The 22,095-nt window shown below is 41.8% G+C and overlaps 1 protein-coding gene across 2 annotated transcripts in view; it reads right to left on the reverse strand.

Moving 5' to 3' along the window:
- TSNARE1 (t-SNARE domain containing 1) overlaps window positions 1-22,095 on the reverse strand; it is a 460,525-nt gene that overhangs the window by 298,545 nt on the left and 139,885 nt on the right. For both annotated transcript variants that reach the window (XM_033071250.1, XM_033071242.1), the window contains exon 5: window positions 6,968-7,045. In XM_033071250.1, the coding sequence (XP_032927141.1) occupies window positions 6,968-7,045 (78 nt within the window). The remainder of the gene's footprint in view (window positions 1-6,967; window positions 7,046-22,095) is intronic.

Below are 22,095 nucleotides of genomic sequence, written 5' to 3' on the forward strand. Positions count from 1 at the left end.
CCCTTGTCAGGAAAACCTAAATTCCATGGACCTTGCACAGATTTCTGACTCTCCCAGCCTTGAGGTGACACACAACTGTGCGTGGAGCATTTCCAGCTGGAATTGTGCCCCTGGTGAAGAGGCAACAAACTGCATAATAACTATTTATTACCCTGAATCACAAATAAGAGGCAGAACACTGATGCCTACTCTGATATCCTCCATCTTCTTGTTCAAGATGATAACACTTAAAATGTTTTCTCTTTTGGCTCAGAAAAAAATGGAAATGTGATCATCTCCTGTGTTTGTGCTCAACAACTTCTTGGCCTTTTCCATCAGGAGAAGAGAACACCCTAAAAGCAGTTGTAAGGTGGAAACATGGTTTGCTTTGTAATCTGCAATTACTTCAGATTTAAGAAATAGCTATATATATGTGTGTATATAAAAACAGAAATCTAGGGGTACTGCTGTCTTTTTCCACCTTCAAATTTTGCTGTCTCAATTAATTTTCAAATTAACAACAGGTCACTACTTTTGGACTTAGCACAGCCAGAAAGAAAAGCACTTCAAGATTTCCCACAATGGAACATGTTAAATAAATTACATCCTCGATATTTACATGTGGGATTTCTCTCAGGATGTTTCCAATTGTAAAAACCCATAACCCGTTATCAGTCACGCTTCAATATTTAAGGATAGAAAGAAGAACAGATTAAAAACATGGCTCAATTATTTCTGCAGAAATTTAAGAAATCCTCTGTTTTAATGACTCTGCAGACTTGGACTTGGCCTGTAATTTTGAACAAGTCACTTAATTATATTTCCACTGACAGACAAAATCCTCTCTTCTCTTTTGGGCTTTGCTGGCTTGACACCAAAAGTCACTAAACAGGATAAAAAGTAACTAATGTTCCTGAACTGCATGGACATTCAAAAAAACCTTGAATGCCACCATATATTTCCATCAATGCTAGTTCTCAATAACAGATTTTACTGCAGAGTTTGGAGATTCAGTAAGATAAAGCCTCAAGGAATTGTCTGTAACTGAGCTAATAATTATTTTTCTTTGCTGGAAGCACAGTGCTCTAAAGAGTAAATTGGAAGTTTTCACTAATAACCATTTGCTTTTGTAGAAGGGCAGCACTGACCCTGCAGAGAGCTCATGGATATTATAATTCCCTCTTTCCCTCTCCACAATCCTCACAAATCAATTTCCCTTGGAATCCACATGCTGTCTAATTCAAATACCAAATTTTGCATCAACTAAAAATGCTTCTGGGCCCATCAATCCTTTGGAAAAAAGCAGAGTGTGCTTCTTGGAGAATGGACAGCAAGCCAAGGCAAAGGAAAAATTTGTGTGGACACTGAATTTGTGAGAACAAGTTAATGTCATGTGTGCAGTTCCAGAACAAAAGCAGCAGCTACAGCATCCATGAACCTTTCTAACCTGACCTGCAAAAATAAGGACATTTCAAAGTGAGTTTTACTGTTGCCTGCTTTGGAGAAGATTGGAGTGGGATGCAGTTTTCCTACTGAACAAAACAGTTCAAGACTTCACACTCATGCCATTTTCCACTGGGGCAAACCCAGGAGCTGTCAGATTCGTTCAGCATTTTGGAAAACTTACAAAAAGGTGAAAATAATATGAGACATGAATGCAAGGGGTGATGAAAGTGTTTGTCAGTTAGATGAGAACATGATCTGTGACTAAGTTATTATGCAATAATTTTACCTAATATCCAAACATAGCCTTTAGGCAACTAAATAAATGTCAGCTGTCCCAAAATGACAAGATATGCACTCTGGAGGAGCCAAAGGTTACCACTGATACAGCTCTTATCTGGAAGACAGCAGGACTAAGAGACCAACATGAGTTTCCTGACTCTCAGGAAAGCCAAAAGTATTCTGGACTGCACTAAAAGAGGAATGGCCAGAAGCTCAGTGGAGGTGATTCTCCCCCTCTGCTCTCCTCCCATGAGATCCCACCTGGATTGCATCCAGCTCTGGGGCCCCCAACACAAGAAGGATTTTGACCTCTGGAAGAAAATCCAGGAGGCCAAGGATCACAGATCTGGAGCATTTCTGCTCTGAAGCCAGGCTAGGACAGCTGGGATCATTCTGCCTGGAGAAGAGAAGGCTCCAGAGAGAACTTAGAGCATCTTGCAGTGCCTAAAGGGGCTCCAAGAGAACTGGAGAGGAACTCTGGATAAGGGCATGGAGTGACAGGACAAGAGGAAGAGGATTTACACTGATGGAGGATAGGTTCAGATTGGATATTAGGAAGAAATTCTTCCCTGGGAGGGTGGTGAGCCCTGGCACAGGTTTTCCAGAGAAGCTGTGACTTCCTCAATCCTGGCAGTGTCCAAGGCCAGGTTGGATGGGGCTTGGACCAACTGGGGCAGTGGAAGGTGTCCCTGCCCATGACAAAGAGGTAGAATCAAGTGATCTTGAAGGTCCTTTCCAACTCAAGCCATTCTATGATTTTATAATTAAATCTGAGCTACTCTGGGCTAAAACTAACTTGCTTTGACCAATAATGAATTAATCAAAATCTCTGCAGTTTCTGTGCTGGATGTGGAAAATCTCTCTCAATGTACCAGTTCTGGTCACGTGAGAAGCAATTTGACCAGAGGAGCAAAACATCAAGGTATGTGTGAAGCCATCCTCAAAACAGGAATCTTATTTTAAAAGTCCTGTTCTTTTTGTTATTAAAAAAATCCTCCACCTGATTTCTCCAGAATGAGCCACATTCACGAGGCATCAGTGATGTTGGAGCTGCACTGATTTACTGCACTGAGAGCTTGGCCCCCAGTTGCCTGTGCCATTGCAATCCTTAAATCAAAGGGGGATAAGAAACCATCCTGAGATGGCAATGGAGACTCTATCACACCTGAGGGATACAGAAAAATCCTTTGCTCAGCCTTTATGATCGAGGTAATGGGACTGCACAAGGCACAAACCTGTTATGGGCAGTCATTAATGAGTGAGGACAGGAATTAGAGAGGCAAGAGACCCACTGGAGAGTTCAGGTTCTCCATGTGGCCAGCACAGGTCTGATTCCTCCAGTATATCCTCCACTGATCAGACAAGATGCACCAGAGCAACTCCATTTAGGAGTGTTATTTATTGCACTTATAAATAAGATGATTACTAAAGAGGCAGCTAAAAGCTACACATGAAGAAAAAAAAACAAAAAACAGCAAAACAAAAAACTGCTGATAAAAGTATAGATGAAAGAAAAAAAAAGCCATAAATGAGACAAATTTAAGCAGTATTTGAGCTTCTTTTTGTGTCCTGATAGGAAAATCAACTAACTAACTAAATAAATAAATAAATAAACCCAAAACCGAACAAGCAAACAAACAAATAAACCACAAAAATAAAAAAAAAGCCCCCAAAAACCACACACACAAACCCCCCAAAATAATAATAAAAAAAAAATAACCAAAAAACATGAATCTTGCAAAAGTCAAGGCACTGTGGGAAGGTGTCCCTGCCCATGGCAGGGGGTGGAACAAGATGACCTTTAAGGTCCCTTCCAACCCAAACCATTCTGTGATTCTGATTTTATGAACCTTCCCCATTTTCAGCAGGGACAGCCCCAAAAGATTAAGAGAAAGAAATGCAAAGATCAGGAAAAGTCTTCCTCTACCACTTCACACTTCTATAAGAGATGGCATTAAAAAAAAAAAAAGCTCATGACCCAGCAGGAGAGTGATCCTGTAGCATATAAACAGAACCAGCTGTCCTGGCTAAGATTTTTATTCAAAAAATGAGGAAGATTTCCATTTTCATGGCAGAAAAAGGGAGCAGGAAGCATTTATAGGTGAGAATAATCACAGTCAACTCAGCTATAAAATCCCCTTTGGTCAGGAAGCAAGTCCTGAAGTCCCCAAGAAGAATTTAAACCCCCCCAAAAGGCTCAGAATTCTGTAAAAATAATAAGGACAGCAAACAAGGGCAAAGCACACAGTGTTTATTACTTCTGCAGTGTTACTCAGTAAGATTCAATGCTGCTTTAAAATCCTGGTACAAAGTTGACTTCTTGTTTCATTAAAAATAGCCCCAAGGACACAAAAAAGTATTGCTGAGATTGGTCACAACCTGGGATTTTTAGAATCTAAACAACAAAAGCATAAAAAACCCACAAAAAACCCCCAAAAAACAAACAAACAAAACAAAAAACAAACAAAAAAACCCATATCCAACTCCTGACAGCTTGGAACAGCCTGGCCTGGGAAGAGATGAAATCTCAATTCTTGGGAGTGTTCAAAAATAAACCAAAAGGCACTTCCCAAGGTTTAGTGGCCTTAGTGGCATTCAGTCAAAGCTTGGGCTTGGAGATCTTGGAGGTCCTTTTCAACCTTAATGATTCTATTAATGATTCTGTGGCTCCATGGTTCGATTTTCTTCAGCTCCCCAAAAGGGACAAGAACATTTCAGGTGCATGGTTAGATCTCCAAACACAATGGGGACCCTGAACAAACCCCAGAGAGGCTCCAGCAAGCCAGGAAAAGGAGGGAAAGAGGAGCTGTGGTAGGATTTATGCAATTTATAGAAGTTCAGCACACCATGCCCAGCTCAGGAGGAGTTACCCCATCATCTGGTGAGCATCTGGAACACAGCTGCCTGTTCCTGGCTAAGCCACCTGCATGGTGCTACACAAACAACATCACTGACTTATTTTCCATGCTCCAAGTCAGAGTTTCCTGAGTCTCCCAAAGAGACTTTATGGTACAGAAAGAATCATGGATATTCTTCCCCATTTTCTAACCCTAAAAAAGTTATTCACCTAAAGGGAATTAGCTCTGCCAAATCTTGGCAGTGCACTCAGCAGCCTTCTCTGAAAATCTCTAACCACTTTTTGGGGGAAAGACTATAAAAAATAAACTGAATGAAACTGATTTTGTCAGACAAAAAAAATAATATGGGTAGTGCACAGAGCAACAACAGGAGAGTATCTTATGGGCATTTCTTCAACCTGAAAGCTCTTAAAAAGGCATTATAGATTCATTGATTCATAGATTTTAAAAGCCAGAGAGAGCAATTCTGATTTTCCAATCTGATTTCCTCCCATAAAATTTTGTCCCATCACTCCCACATCAAGACTGTGGACTGCAGCTGGACTAAAGTGTATCTTACAAAAAAAGACATTTGAATCTTGATTTAAAGGTTTGTGGCAAAGCCAAATCCATCAAGCCCCCTCCATAAGCAGTTCTAATGGCTGCTTATCCTCATCCAGAGGATTGAATTTGTCCAGCTTTAACTCCTATCTCCTGATCTCCTTCTGTGTGAGAACGATGGATTAACCAGCCCTTGCTGTCTATTTGATGTCTTTTTTTCTAGAGAGGCACTTGCACACCATGGTTGAGTCCTCTTAGATGTTTCAATCAGAAATTTGGATGGCATGAATTTTAAAGTCTGATTTTCCGATGTCAAACTGTTTTGGCTTTTCTCTGCACCCTCTCAATTTTTGCAAAATAATTTTAAGTGCAGGTATTGTCATTATCTGCTTCACAGAGCACTCAACTCAGGCAACTCTTAAGAGGAAACACATCATCACCATCTCAAGAGGAGAAATAACAACAACAGAGGCTGACAAACAGGAATTGAAGGGGTTAAGGCAGTTCTAACAAAGAATCAAACCAGAAATTGGGTTGTGGCATAAAGATGTGTCATTCACCTTTAGATTTTCTCAGGATTAACTCCACCATAGGAGTTGTGATTAAAGCACAGGGGCACATCAAGTCAGCCCTAACCTGGCCAGTTTGGACAAGAACAGCACACACAGACTCACCAGGAGGTTGCACAATTTCAGTTTGGAAACAGAAGGGCTACCACCACTCATCACTAGTATTGTCAAATTAAAACTATTGGTGCTGGAGTAGCCAAAATTGGTGCTAATGCAGCTATTTGTGTATGTTATGAATGGTTGTTCACCCACCTGCAAACCAAGTGCCCATGGCCACAGCTGAGAGTTCAAGCTCCCACAGTGGCCATAATCCCTTTTTCACATGGGATGTGTGTCCCCAGTACAAGAGTCACCAATCCCTTGTGGTTATAGAAAAATTGGTGCTTGGATTTTCCTGGCAGATGGAGCACACACAACTCATCAAAAGTAGAGACAACTACATTTTACAAGTTTTTCATTCCCATCCTTGTTCTAACAAGGGTCCCTTGTTACAACAACCAGGGTTCCACCGCTGGGACACGCTGGGGAAGAATTACACAAATAAGGAGGCACTAAAATCCTTTGCCTCTCTGTCACCCGACACAGAAAGAACAGACACAGAAGCTGTCCAGGTGATTCCAAAGCAATTTCAAGGTCTATTGTAAAATCAGCACTGATAATTTCAGATCCCTGGTGTGTTTTAGAGCTGGGGTACAACGGCATTACCTTCCATCCAGCAATGTTAGTTTATATCTGTCTGCAAGATAAATTCCTCCAGCCTAACCCAACAAAACTGATGATCCACAGCTTGTTTTAAGGGAGAGAGGACTCTGTATCTCCAGGGGCTGGAGAGATAAGAGCAGCAAGAGCACCCCTGGCCAAACTACAGAGTGAAGAAGAGCAGAGTTTTGCTGCTGCTGTTTTTCTAAGGGAGATAGATGTTTTGCAAGCTCGTGTGACAGGCTCTGAGCACAGTAGTGCTGCAACATATTTGAAAATGAGCCTGGCTCGTTCCACCTTTCTGAGCTCTAGCTCTCTATTGTAACAGATGACACAATTAAAAATAGAAAAAGGATGTGGTCTCAGCAAGGATTGGAATATATCTGTGCCTGTTGGATGGAACATATGGTGGAATATTTTTGCATCTTACAAGGAGCTGTGTATTGGACATGTGCTGCTGCTCGTGAGATGCAGCAGCAGAAAAGCTGCATTAATATTTGCTCCCTGACAAGGGGAGCTGCCAGGGGCCGTGCCCATGCACAGGAATCATCAGCAGGACAGCACAGAACACAGCAGGAAACCTCTCATTTTACGCACCATTGGAGTTAATTCGGAAGACGTTGGCTGAAGTCTCCTGAAAAAGTTCCTGCAGCTCACTGGGATCAATCTGGGTGGCTGTGAAGAGAAAAACAGGAAAAAAAAAATGTGTTAATACTGGACACCACCAATCACTTTGAAAGGGGGATGGTGCTTTGAAAGGGGATGTAGATTCCTCCTTGATGCAGAAATTTAGCCCAGGTGGGGTGGTCTGATGCAGCTTTACAGTCACAGAACTTGCACTGACAGACAAATCCAGCACCACCAGGACAGTGAAGATGCTGCTGCAACACAGTGGGTACAGCCCACATGGATTGAGATGGCATTTGTAGGGATTATCAACAATCAGAACACAAATAATTCCAAATAATCCATTTACAAAGTGGGAGTATCAGAACCATGGCTGAATGAGAAACCACAAAGCCAAGTGATGGTACCAGCACTGCCCAGAGCCTGTGGAAAGGGGAAGAAGCACTGAGCAGAGGGCACCTGCTCCATGGGTAAAGCTTTGGGGCAGGAGGGAGCTCAGTGGGACCTGCACACATTCCCCTCCCAACCCCCAAGGGAGGCTCCTCTTCCTGCTATTCCTTCCTGGTGGCTCAAATGCAAGGGGCAATGAATCAGTGCCAGGAATTCCTACTGCTGGTGCCAAGAAGAATCCTGCCAACTTCATTCCCAAGGCCCCCACTTTAGCCAAGGTACTCAAATCTGCCCTACAAGGAGAACACTGAAGTGAGGGTTTGAACATTTTGGGGTTGCAGGTTTGGTGGAAGGTGGGGTGTATTTATTTTCTTTTTTTTTTTTTTTTTCTTTTATTTCTGTTGTTGTTTTGTTTGTTTATTTAGGATTTTTCTGATTGCTTGGGTTTGTTAGGGTTTTTTGTTGGGTTTTTTTGTTTGTTTTGTTTTTGCTTTTTTTTTTTTGTTTGTTTGTTTGGTTGTTTGTTTGGTTGTTGGTTTTTTTTTTTTGGTAGTTTTTTCAGCTTCATTTCCCAACTTTAAAATCCCTGAAACTGTCCCCAACTTCTCAACTGCTTCATCATCCCTGGAGAAGAAGTCATGTGAGGCTGGACTGAGCTATACTAGAGAATCACAGAATGGTTTGGGTTGGAAAGGACCTTAAAGCTCATCCAGTTCCACCCCCTGCCATGGGCAGGGACACCTTCCACTGTCCCAGGTTGCTCCAAGCCCCATCCAGCCTGGCCTTGGACACTGCCAGGGATGGGGCAGCCACAGCTTCTCTGTGCCAGGACCTCACCACCCTCACAGGGAAGAATTTTTTCCCAATATCCAATCTAAGTCTACCTTCCTTCGGCTTAACACTGTTAATTAAGGCTGCATTAGTCCATCTTACAGAGAAAGGATACATCACACAAATGAGCTTTTAGCAGGCATTTCTTTTTTGATTGATCACAGTGACCAGAGAAACACTAATTTATAATAATGTCACCAGTTTTATGGCAGCAGCTTTCCAGCAGATTTTTTTATTCTGCCTCCCACCTGTGTCAGCTGTTCTGGGGTTCCCAGAACTTTACCTCAAGTTTTGGTCCCATCCTGAAGCAGCCCAGGGCTTGTCCACCCAACAGAGTCCAACAGCCCCTGTTATTACCCAGCTGGTGAAGCCTCTCAGACTCAAACAGGAGCTGAGATTCATTTCTTCAAGTCACCAGACTGGAACTCTGACCCGCTCTGCATCCCTTAGCCAGATTTTCCTAAGCTGCTAAAACACCACACACCCAACCTGCACTTGGCAGAGCAGAAAGACAACCATGGAGCAAGGCAAAAATGAGGGAAATTGGGCAAAATGAGAAGCCTGCTGGATGCAGTGCTCAGGTTAGGGCTGAGGATGCACCTCCCAGTGCTGGAGGAGCAGCTGTTCCAGAAAACAGATTTTCCCCTGCTTCTCACACTCATTGAGATGGTTCAGCCCTGCAAGAGCTGTAAATAAAGTCATGGATTAGCCTGTCAGGATGACACAAATCCAGGGTATTAAATGGTGTTTAATCCAAATGCACAGGACCTCATTGCTAGAGATTTTCTCATTCATCTCTTCCTTCAGTTTCTCCTAAATCAACTGTCCCAGAAACTCCTTTCCTTTGTTCCACAGAGGAGGCTGCAGAAGAGCAGAAATCAGGGTGGGCTCCCCTGTCCCCCAGAAATTTATTAACAAGGTCCAGCTCTCATTAAATCACTGAAAAAAAAAAAAAAAAAAAAAAAAAAAAAAAACCAGCAGCACAGGAGATTTTTAGATCTTTACAGACTGTGATTACCACCCCCCATTTTAGGAGGTTTTTCTTAGATTTTCAGGGTGCTAACATGTTCCAGAGAAAACTGGTCTGCACATTTTGGGATAGAACTCATTTTGGATGAGTGGGGTGTTTTTTTAAGAGGAGGGGGAGACGGTTTGTTTAACTCCTTTTTTTCTATTCTTTCCTTAGAAACACTAAATTTGCCTCAACAGATTTTTATCCTCAGTGATGCTGAGTGCACAGGCACTGAGGTACTGAACAAAGCCTCAGGTGAACCACGAAGCAACCAAACCAAGGGCTGGGAACTCCCTCAAAGCTCAGCTGTAATCACCCAGCTGGGAACAACACTGCTTTAAAAAACAAACAAACAAACAAAACCCCCAAATAATCCAAATAATGCAGATTTCAGTGTGCTCCCACATGGGGACTCTCCTGCACAGCATCCAGCAGGTACCTCTGAGGAGTCATTTCAAATGCCAAAGTCACACCAAGAGTAAAGATGAAATATCCCAAACTTTGCAAAAGAAAAGAGAAGCACCAATTTCACTGCATGGGCTGTGCTCAGCTGAGAAGGAAACACAGAGCAACACTGAGAGTCCAGAGCTGTTCCATGAAGTTAAAAACTAACCAAAAATTCAGGTGCTAATTTGGGAGGGTGACATTTATTTATATTTATTGGTGGGAGACCAGTTTTCTCACTCTGTGCCACAATTCCCTAATGGGAAAGAGAGAATGCATGTGGATCATACCTTGAAGTCATGGAAATAATTCATTTTTAAGCCTCCACATATTCACTGTAGTCAAAAATCCCAAAAAACACCCAACAAAACCAAAACAAACAAACAAAACAACAGCAAGACAACTGAAACCTTTGTCCAAAATTTCCAAGCAATTACTTTGAAAATGCAATTCATGTAGAATGTTGTTTTTTTTTTTTTTTTCTGAGAAAATTGTGCTGTATCTGGCTTGCAGTTTCCTGCCCCTAGACTTTTATTTCACGTCACAGCATGCTGCCAGTTCTGGCTTTTATTTTGTTTTTATTTTGCAAAAGAAAAGAAAATAGTAACAGGAAGGTTGTTTTAACTACTCCAATTTCAAGCTTCAACACATCAAGCTGAGATGTTGTAACTATTCATGGAGGATGCAGCAGTTCAAGCAGACAAGAAGAACAATTTAAAAACAGCAGCAGAAAGCAAAGCAAAACTGCATCTGTACTACCAAGGCAAGGAAGAAAAACCAAGACTGAGAAGCAAAGTGGATGTGAAGTCTGATAAAAAATTAAACATCTTTGATTACATCAAGTGAATACTTAAATATTATGATTCCCCAAGAAGGATTAGGAGGTTTCTGATATGCATTAAATGATGTCATACATTAAATACATGCCCTGGCACACAGAGCTCAGGGCCACAGCTGGGAAAAAATTACTTTTATTTGCACTGTGGGTCCTCAGGGCTGTGAAAGCTTTGCAGTGGATGTGTTACAGAATCCCACATGTAAATGGTTTCTCCTCTACTTCCTTAACTTTCCAATAAATATTTGTACTGTTTCCATTTATTTTCCCCATTTATTTTTCCAGGAAAACCCCCTTGGAACCCAGCACAGCCCAACTCCCTTTGCTACCAGTTCGACCTCCTCACTGCATATAGTGATCCCTGCTATATTTATTGCTGTTATATTTATTTTTATTAATAGAAATCATAGAATGTTTGGGGTGGGACAGGACCTTAAATATCACCTGTTCCTTTCTACCAACCACTTCCTAAAGCAGCAGCAGCAGCCAGCAATGGCATTTCTGATATTTGCCTATTTAATTCTTCTTTTCTTTGCCTGAAAACCCCCACAGGCATCCAGGTAAGTGCAACAGATGGGAAAAAAAAAAAATCTTTTCAATCTCTGCTCTGCCAAAGCAAAGAGAGCCAACGCACAACAGGGGGAGAGCTCAGCTGTGAGTGGGACCTCGAGGAACTTTGTGACTTGGGTGTGGAGTTTTATCCCAGAAATTGCTTCCTCTGGGCAAAAAAAATGTGAGGTTGCAGCAGGTTTAAATCCAGCCTTGCAACATCAACTCACACCCATCTGCTATGCAGGGGTGGCATCTTAGACCTCTGTGTTACCTGTTACACTGGATCAGTGAAAAAAAACAGAAAAACCCACAAACAAACAAACAAAAAAAACCCACACAAAAACAAAAAGAGCAAAACAAAAACAAACACTCAAAAAACAAATAAATTTAAAAAAAACCAAACAAACCTGAATGATGGAATCACTTAGGTTGGAAAAAAAACCTTTGAATCCAACCATTAACCAAGCACTGGCAAATCTACCCCTAAATTGTGTGCCACATCTGCACATCTTTCAAACATCTCCAGGGATGGTGACTCAGTCACTTCCTCATCACCCTGTTCCCATGACTGATGACCCTTTCATTGAAGAAATTGTTCCTAATATCCAGTACAAACCTCACCTGGTGAATCTTGAGGCTATTTTCTCTTTTTCTACCATTTCCTAGTTGGGAGAGGTGGCAGACCCCAGCTTGGCTGCAATCTCCTCCCTTCAGGGAATTGTAAGCAGTGGTTGAGAAGCTTAAAAATCCATGCAAGCCTTACACATTATTTTTACAACCACTGTTTCAGAAAACACTCAGAGTGCATCACATTCCACAATTCAGAGCAATTTTAATCTTTAATTCATCACAATTCTGTCTGCAAGAGACAATTCTGGATGAGGACTGGCCAGTGGAGGTTTGTGGTGTCCGTGCTTGGAGCAAAATAGAAGCCAAGAACTCATGGGCTGATTCCCCCAGTCCTGCTCAGGAGGGAGAAAATAATTCAGCTGCACCTGGGCATCCCTGAGGCTCTCATGTTGTTTTGGGTTACAATACAGAGTGTGATAAAAGGTATCTGTTCTATCACCATCTGTTGAGGGTGGGGGCAGTGATCCTTATCTCCACGGCAGATATTCTGCTAATGGGCCATCCATTGAAACCAGGCAGGGCATTGTTCTTTATCTTTTCACAACCCATCCTTCCTCCAGCCAGTCATTTTCTGCTCATGGCCATTGAGTCCCACTGTGGGACTGATAAAATTACTGCATCCCATTGGGAGTTGCTCCAGCCAGGGGGAAGAGCCCAACATTTCTTACCAAGATAAAAACAGAGGTTTTGGGACACTAAGGGAGCCCCTTTCTCCACTGGACTCCAGAGGAAAACCGGATTTCTCCACATCCCCACTGGAGCTCCGGAGGGAAACTGCACCTTGTACAGGAGCACTGCTCCAACTGAGCCACATCTGTCACTGCAGGAGGATGCAGCCACCATGGAATGGGACTGCTGCCAACACCCTGCCTGACGGGGTGTCAGGTTGTACTCTGACTGTGTCAGGGTTTGGGGTTTGTTTCTTTGTAGTACTGTATTTCTATTTTAATTTCCCTAGTAAAGAACTGTTATTCCTAATTCCCATATCTTTGCCTGAGAGCCCCTTGATTTCAAAATTATAATAATTTGGAGGGAGGGGTTTACATTCTTCATTTCAAAGAGAAGCTCCTGCCTTTCTTAGCAGATACCTGTCCTCCAACCAGGACAGATGTGCTGGGACAATCAACAGCTCCAAGCACCAGCAGCAGCTTTGGTAGGGAAGAAGAAATCCCAGCAGGAATTTCTTTCAGTTCCTCTTCAAGACAAGCTCAATACATAAATACACTGTCTGACCAGGCTTATAAGGTCTTGTCTCAAGTGATCTGGATAAAATTAATGTCCAAAGGGACATTAATGGAGGTCCAGGACAACACACCTGGCAAAGGAACCTACAGGAGCTTAATGTTAATGAAAAGCACCCGTGTTTGCCACCTTAATCTTCCTTTCCTATTAATTATTTCACACTAATTTGGAGCTCCTAATGGCTTTTCTGCAGCCAGGTGAAGTCAATTCTCTCCCTGAACTCAATTTTGCAGCAAACCCAAAATAACCTAAAAGTTGCAGAGAAGAAGCAGCAGTAATTAAAGTAACTCCAGTAAAAAGATGAAAAAACAGCACAAGAATTTGATCTTTCTACTTACAATACCCAATGTGGCTGTAGAAAAGCAGCTCAGCACCTCAAATTGCCATGGATTTAACCCCAAAGCACCACCAAGAATTAGATCTGTGGTCTGTTAGAGAAAGCCACAGCTTCCCCGCAGCTTCTCTCCTTTGAAAGCTTTAGCTCAAGTTACAGCATCACCCTTTGCCAAAGAAACCCCCACAGAAAGTTACTTGGTCTCCAAAATCCTCTTTTCCACCACGAAATACCTGCAAGGAGTAAAAAAGCAGGCAGGAAGCAACCTGCTCACTCTGATTTCAAACCATGCACCCCAAATCCTCAATTTGCCTCTACCAGCATGGATTAAACCCCACCACACCCAGCCCTGTGGTTTAACCCTTCCCAGCCCAGCTGAGTGGATGAGTCTCACCCATCCAGCACCCTGTTCCTCCTCCAGGACCACTGGAGCCATTGCAAAGCTTCAATTCTCCCCTTTCCATAGAATTTTCCAAGAGAATAATTCCTTATTGAAGACTGAGATCCACAGTGAGAGCCATGTGCCTCTGACACTGGGAAATGAACTGGGGGGAGAGGAAGAGATTGATTTTTGGCTGCTGGCCAGAGAGGAAAAGATACTTGCTCTGGAGATAAAATGGTAAATTCACATATTTTACTTTTTCCACAACAGTTGGCATGAAAGTGAAAAGGTGGAAGGAGGTGAAGGAGACCAAAGACAAGAAAGAGTGAAGAGAAAGAAGCAGATTGTCATGTGAGGAAGAAAATACTAAAAAAAAAAAGAAAGAAAGAAAGAAGTGGTGGAGGCACAGACATCTACACCCACCCCAGACAAGTCCTTTAGTCCCCAGTACTCAACAATTTTCCAGGGTGTTCCTCCCTTTGAATTCTGTGTCTGATCCCATGTTCCACACAGCCCTTTGTCTCTCCGCTGCCAGAACATGACTTTGGTTTTCCACTGCCTTCCAAACCACAGGAGTCTTGATTCTCCTCATTACAACTGGTCAAAAAAAGCTTCAACAAACACCAGGACAGAAAGGAGTGGCCAAGGATGTGTTTGAACAAAGTTCCTTTTCTCAAAACAGGGAGCTTGAAATAGAAAAGGAAATGGAAGAGAATGAAAGAAGCAGCATCATGTGTAATGTGAAGCTGCTCCTGGTGTGCAAGCTTGGGAGGTTTTATTTCCTGCTGATAAAATTAGAGTGAAATAAGTGATAAAGGGAAATGTAAGCAAAAATCACACTCATCAGGAAACGTGATTTTCACCAGTGTTGGAAAACCTGGGGCTGTTTCTCATGGAAAGCTCTGAGGCTCTTTGCTACAGATTTCTCCAAAAGGCTGGGTCTCCTCAGCATGACCACAGCACAAAGAGGGGCACCTGTGGAATTACAGGTGTGGAAATTGGGATGAAGCTGGTGTTTGCACCAATCCTCCCTCAAACCCCTCCTCACACTGCAGGGTCAGTGTGCTCAAGAACTCAATTCCCTGCAGGTTAACTCAAGGTCTCTGTTTGCATTAACACTTTTAAACTACTATTCTTTTCTTTTTTTCCTTTTAAAATCATGCTCCTAATTTGTCCAAGTTCTCACAAGTGCACAAAATGCATTTTTCCTGGTTTTAGAAGTGAAGCTTTACCTGAAGGTAAAATTCTTCTCATTTGGAAGAACACATTTCATCCCATCTACAAGGGAGAGGTGTTAGGTAGTAAAGTACCTGCTTTCTCCTCCTCTCCTTAAGGGAAAACCAAAAATCATAACATTTATTGAGTTGTAAGAGACCCACAAGGATCACTGAATTGCAGTGAAGAGGACAATCCCAATAATCACATCACGTGTGTGACAGCATTGTCCAAAATCTTCTTCGCCTCAGGCAGGCTTGGTGCTGTGACCACTGCCCTGAGAAACTGTTCCAGTGCCCAAACACACTCTGGGCCAAGAACCTTTCATAATACCCTAATATATGAGCCAATTTCAGGTCCTGTCACTGGTCCCTAGAGAGGAGAGATCAGTGCCTGCCCCTCCTCTTCAGCCTTCCCCTACACAAGGACATTGCTCCCACCTTAATTCCCCATCAGATACACTCCCAGAAAAATTACAGAGAAAATAAAGTAAAGCCAGCATATATGCTTTCACTGAATAGGTTTTGTTGTTTAAGTCCTACCACAGCTACAGCAAGTTGACCAGAGGAGACAGAGGTTTCATAATCTACCCCAAATTAAGTTCAGGGCCTAAATTCAATGAGTGGACCAAGGAGGTAAAGCAGGCAGGGAGAATCATTTCAGGTTGTCAAGGACCCCACCTAGGATCCCATCTTTGTCTTGGTTTCTCTGAAATAGTTTCAATACATAAACCTTTCCCAAGCCTCTAAATTTATACTAAACAAGCTTGTTCCCAGAGAAGTAAGTGCCTGGTGTCCCCAGAACAAATGCTCCTGGTAGAGCTTGTAAGTTTTTACTGGAGTGCAGCATGGCTCTTTCTTGGAAAAGCCTAGCAAATAAAATACAAAAGAAGCCTTGAATGCATGTTTCTGAGAGAAATAATAAATACAGGGCCTAGGAACATCTAGGAAGCCAAGGAAAATTGCTATTCAGGTAAAAGTTTCCCATGTAGGTGAGGCCTAGGGAAGTGGGACCAAAACTTTGCAGCTTGGCAGGTGTCTGTGCCCTGGTGGCACAGGGAGCACTGCAAGGGACAGTCCAGCCATGGAGAATTATCCCTTGTGGAACTCAAGAAGGTAAAGGGTGGCCATTAATTAGCAGTAAAAGCCAACTTCAGAAATTAAAGAAGATACAGAATTTAGAAACTCTGTCCTCCACAACTTAGCTGAGGAAAAAGGCTGCACACAATTCCTGCACTTCCACTCAAATCAGCCAAGAGATGATTTTTGTCCTGAGCCAGCTGGAAGGAGCATTAAACCCAGGAATGCTTTGCCATATTCCCATTGTCCCCATGAGGGAAACCACCCCATGCTATTCCAAACACAGCACCAAGTCCTCAGCCACAAAAATACAGATCTCTGTGTGTCCAAGAGGTGGCTCAAAGAGAACAGGAAACATTAGGAAACGTTGGGAAACATTAGAGATTGATGAGGCACTGGCACAAGCTGCCATGGAAGGTTCAAGAAAATGTTGGATGGGACCCTGAGCTACCTGGTCTAGTAGAAGGTGGGCTGGAACAAGATGATTTTGAAGGTCCCATCCAACCCAAACCGTTCCATGGTTCTATGATTAATTATCTTTTTAGAGTGTAATCAAGATACAATCAGATTTCCTTTGCATTATTTCTGGTTAATATGTTTTCCTTTGCTTTAGTTTCCATCTTTAGCATATATCTAATAACAAACTGCTGAAGAAGAAAGGAAAAGTCTCTCTAGTGAAGAAAAGCTCACCTGGTGTGTCCAGGACAGCACAGACAGTGCCAGAGTCTCAGCTCATGTAGGAGTGTGGCCAAGGAAATCTGCAGCTGTGTTAAAATCATAGAAATCTCAAAATGGTTTGGGTTGGAAAGGACCTTAAAGATCATCCATGGCCAGAGAAATGTGTCAACAACTCACTTTCAGCTTTGCCAAACCCCTTTGGGTCCATGTCCCTGAGGGTACATCTCCAACTCCAGTCAAAACCAGCTTCCCAAACCCACCCACGTGCTGTTAAGGAAATAAAGAGAAATATCCAAAGTGTCCACCAAGAGAAGAAGCTGTTCCTAGAGCCAGCCCTGAGACAGAGTGCAATGACTTTTGGTTAACTGGAGAGGCTCCTCCTTGGGGAGCATCACATTTTCCATGTGCCCAGACCTGAGCAATCAGCCCTGCCCAAATTCACTCCAGTTCTGGAAGAGGATTCTGTAAGTGAACAGCAAATCCATGACCAGAATCCTAGAAAATCAGCAAGTACAGCCTTGACAAGGAGCAGATACATCCCAGAGAGGATCAGAAACAGCTCAAGAGAAAGGTGTTGGCATCAGGTGTCACCCTGAAGCTGAGCTACACTCTGGTGTAAAAGCAAAGTGGTGAGATGAAGCAGAGATGCAACTTCCAACTCATGATGGGGAGGAAAACACCCAACAAAAGTCAAGAAAAAGCCCCAACCAACCAAAAACTTTGCTGCATTTAAGAGCTTATTTCATTTTATTCTTAATAAGTTCCGTACTTTTGAAAGACCACCAGAAATAGATCAGATTTTTTCCCAGCAGAGAGTGACAGTTTGTGCTTCTCACTCTTTTCTTCTCAAGCTTGTTAAAGATGTTAGACAGGAACATCAGCCTTCAGTACAAAACCTGATACTCTCTACATCTGCATTACTGCTGCCAGGAAAACCTGTTCTCCTCCTATGCTCCTGCTTAGGCAGCGGTGAAAAAAATAAAAGCAAAAAAAAACCCCAACTAGCATGGAAAAAAAAAAAAAAAACCACAACAAAACAAACAAACAAACAAACAAACACTGCCTTCTAATTTCTACAAGACAAACAGCAGCTCTTGTTGATTTAGTGGAAGGAAATGCCAGAGACTCTCAAGGCTGTTACTAAAATAAAGAGCCCATCATTTTATGGGAGCAAAACAAGGGCTAAAAGGGATCTGAAGGTCAGGTGAGGTTGGCAGCCCATGGGAAAGGAGCTGGCAGGGTCCTCAGCCCTGTTCCACCTGCTCAGACCTCTGTAAAATGAACAAAGGAATTCAGAGAACTCCCACTTTGCCCACAGGAATCCACACAGACAGCAGTGCTCTTCTCCAGACAGGAGAATTAGGGAAAAAGTTGATTTTCCGTGATGGTTAAATGCAAAATAGACTTCACATTTTAAGTAAAATTTTATGAAGAATAAATGCAGAGCAGAGCTGGGCAGTGGATTTAGAAGCTGCTAATTCTGGTGGTGTGGAAGTTTTGGTTTTGGGTGGACAGTTTTCCAATTAGGAGTTTTTCTCATTTTTTAAGCAATTGGAAGACAAACTTTAAAAGGTTTTGCATAATCAGATGTGTTACCAAGACACAGTTAAGTCCCTTTTAAATGGAAAAAAAAAAAAAAATCTTTTAATTTTGCTGGTAGTGGATTAGGATAGAGTTGAAAGGACAATTCCTTTTTGATTGAAATAAATCAATGTACTGGAAAATACCAATTAATTTTTGAAATTTCCCTATCAAATCCTATTGCTTCTCACTTTCCAAGATGGAAAGTCTAATCATGTTCCCTCCTTCATGCTCCAAAGCAGTGGCAAAAAACAAGCAGGCAGTGTCTGTATTTTTAAAAGAATACCTAAGTCATTAAAAAAAAGAAAAAAAAAGAATTTGAGGCATTTGACAGTTTGTTTCATTTTTTAATATTGATGCTGTATGAGGATATAAATAAAACCTGAGTGAAAGCAAGTTTTGTTTGTACTGCCATATTCCTGGGACAGTCTGCAGTCCTGTGTTAATGCAAACACAAACAACAGCACCAACAGCATGTGAAAATGTAAAGGAATTGACTGGAAAAGCAAAGTGGAAATGATTAATCTTACACTTACTGCCCGAGCTGTTGGGAGTGTAACGTGAGAACAGCCAGCAAAAAAAGATGAAGAATCCAAATATTTTTGAAATGCTGTTATTTAAAAATTTATTGGTGATATAAATCACAAAATAATGTTTCTTTATTTTTAAACTGGCACTTAATCAGCCTCTCTTCTGGTCTGATTAATGAACTCAGCACTAATTGCTTTAGAAAATATCTTTTTAAAGATTCAGGCTATTAATGACAAGATGGAGATGATTTTTTTTTAATTAAGTCCACATGATGCAAGTGAGTGGTAGCAGAAAAAAAAAAAAAACCAGCCCTATGAACAAAAAAATAAAAGAAACCCTAGAAGATATTACCTTGCCACAACTTTCCAGTTGAACAAACACATCCCATTGGGATGGGAACACTGAATGTTCCATCCCTGGAAGTGTCCAAGGCCAGGTTGGAGGGGCTTGGAGCAGCCTGGGATAGTGGAAGGTGTCCCTGCCCATGGCAGGGGGTGGAACTGGATGATTTCAGTTCCTTTCCAACCCAAACCATTCCATGATCCAGGTAAATGGATATTTCTACACTCCTTGTGAATGTGATGCTGGAGCCTCAAGTTTGGTCCAGCATCAACATTGTTGCAGCACAAGGCTGTAGAATTTCACGTGTAGAAAATGCATTTTCTTCCCATTTCCTTCCTCTTCATAACTTCCTTCATAACTAAAATTTCACTCCTTTTCAAGGACACAGAAGACAAATTGCTCCCACAGCAAGTAAAAACAAAAAATCTCAGAGAGACCTTGCAGTGTCATTGAGACCTGCATGAAGAGTTTTCACAAACTGAAAGCTCCGGAGAGATGAAGTGAGATCTGGGATGACAGGGCAGCAGAAATGACTGAAACAGAGACAAAGTGGATGCAATGGAAAATAGCAGTGGAGCAATGCAACACTGGCACCCATCTATGGGAAAAAGAGGTTTGTGCATGGGTAAATGAATGCTGGAGAAGATTTCCAAACTCGGAGTAAAAGTTCCAGCTGATGCACCCTCCTCTTCTGGAGAGCTTCAACTCTCCATCAAAGGACAAAAAAAAAAGAAAGGAGCAAGGTAATTTATCAGACTTTCAAAAAGAAATGAAAAAGGGTAATACACCCTTTGCCACTTATTTGGAATCTATACATGTTTAAATAAGGAAACTATACTGCTAATTTATTGCAGTTATTGGGAATCTTTGGATTGCAAATTATCGGGAATCTTTACATGTGTAAATAAGAAAACCATACTGCTAATTTATGCCTAATACTTTATATACCTTCTCAGCATTTACTGAATGGAGGAAGGAAAATTACTTTTGTTTGCTTAAGATTAACCATAATAGAAGCCATCTGGCTCCAAGAATCAACTCTTTTGGAAGAAATCATAAAACCTATACAGGGTTTTATAATCCATATGTACCAGACCCCACACGTCGCTCAGGAAGATGGAAGTGCCATCTGCCAGAGCTTCTGGAATTCTCCTGGGCTTCTTTCTGTGGGGCATTTTATGCAGATCTGGTCACCCACAGCTTATGGAATCTGCAGCTGGCCAGCAGAGGTTGTAACAATGGCCATAAAATGTTCTGTTTCTTGCTACATGGCTACTGCTGTAGTTATTCCCTGGAAAGGAAAATATTGTAAGGAAAGGATAGGCTGAGCTGCCTGTCCCTGGGGTTCACATGACCAAATTTTGATTTCTCAGACCCTAAGCAAGTTACTTTTATTGTTCATCGCAGTGAAATGGCCAGTGTGGGAAAACACTGCAGAATTAGTGTTTCCTTTTTTGTACACAGAGGCACATTCACTCAGAACAGTCCCCATCCACCAGGGGAGGAGTAGAGGAGAACATCATCTCACTGCCATGTAGTACTAGAAAAAAAAAAAATCACTTTGCTGTTCCACAGACAATTTAATAAACATTGAGTTGTAGAATGATTTGGATTGGAGGGGATGATGAAAATCATCTTCTTCCACCCCCCTGCCATGGGCAGGGACACCTCCCACTGTCCCAGCTTGTTCCAAGCTCCATCCAACCTGGCCTTGAACACTTCCAGCAGCCACAGCTTCTCTGGGCAACCTGTGCCAGTGCCTCAGCATCCTGACACTAAAAAATTTCTTACTCATATCTAACTAAAGCCATTCTCCCTATACACACCCTGATAAAAAGTGATCTCACAGAGCTGTGACTGTACCAGGAAACCTCTAACCACAGCAACACAGCTCTAAAAAGACAGAGCTAAAAAATGAAATTTAAATAAAAGAGAAGTTCATCAGAAGTTTATGCAAAGCTACAGAAGAAATGTAGCTTCTCCATATATAATGTGGTTTGGACAATAAACTTTATGCCCACAAAAGAAAAGGAAAGGACTGTATGGATGTTAGCATTAATTAGACATTATTATACTGCCCTCTGCACCTCTGTAAAGCACAAATATCCCTTCCTCACGGGTACACCAGCAGCATTTACACTGCACTGGGGCTCAGCCCTCATGCTGAAGAGGACTGCTCCATCATCAGGCTCAACTGTGCCTTCAGCTGCAAAAAGTGGCTTTTTTGCCATTTAACTCAGCAGAACTTTGCTCTGTTTCTCATTCTCAGCATGAGTCATTAAATATCTGCAGACCAGATTTTGCTCCTCATCTTAATTGAAAAGACTCTATTATGTACTTGAACACAGACTTTCTCCTTTTCTTTCAAAATAAAACTGAGACATGGCTTGAAGTATTTGCCTAAAAAAAAATAAATAAATAAAAAATCCAAGGCACTGGGATACTGATGAGTATGAGAAAGTGGAAGTGACAGGAAACTGATGAAGAAAAGGCTGAGTTAAATTTTTTAGACAACTGGTTTATTAGCTGAAGCATTCTGGTTTAGATCAACAGATACAAATGCCAAACCCAGTAAGCTGGTTTCAGCTGAAAGTTTTTATTTTTTCTTTCCTCCCTTTACCATAGTTGAAGCAGCTCCTTACAAGCATTCAAAGGGAAATGTTTTGACATTTTTAACTGAAATACTGTGTTCTCAAAATTTGCCCATATTAAAAAAAACCCAAAAGCAAATAGCAAGAAAATTAGAAAAAAGAGGGTTTTCCTCAAATACTTCAGTTAGTGCAACTCTCCTTTTTTTTTTTTTTTTATTTGCAGATAAGTTCTAAACATAATTGGCAGCCATAAGGAGAAAAAGCCTAAAAAGTAAATAAAAATCATTTACATCACCCTCCTGCGTACCAGCACCACTGCTCATGCAGAGAAAAATGCATAAATGCATGTACAAAACAGAGCAAAGAGGGGTAACCAAAATACATCTGAAAAGTTTTGGCTCCAAGAGCAAAGCTCAGGCAGATGTGCAA

Source organism: Catharus ustulatus, chromosome 1, assembly GCF_009819885.2.
Source record: "Catharus ustulatus isolate bCatUst1 chromosome 1, bCatUst1.pri.v2, whole genome shotgun sequence".
Classification (NCBI taxonomy): domain Eukaryota; kingdom Metazoa; phylum Chordata; class Aves; order Passeriformes; family Turdidae; genus Catharus; species Catharus ustulatus.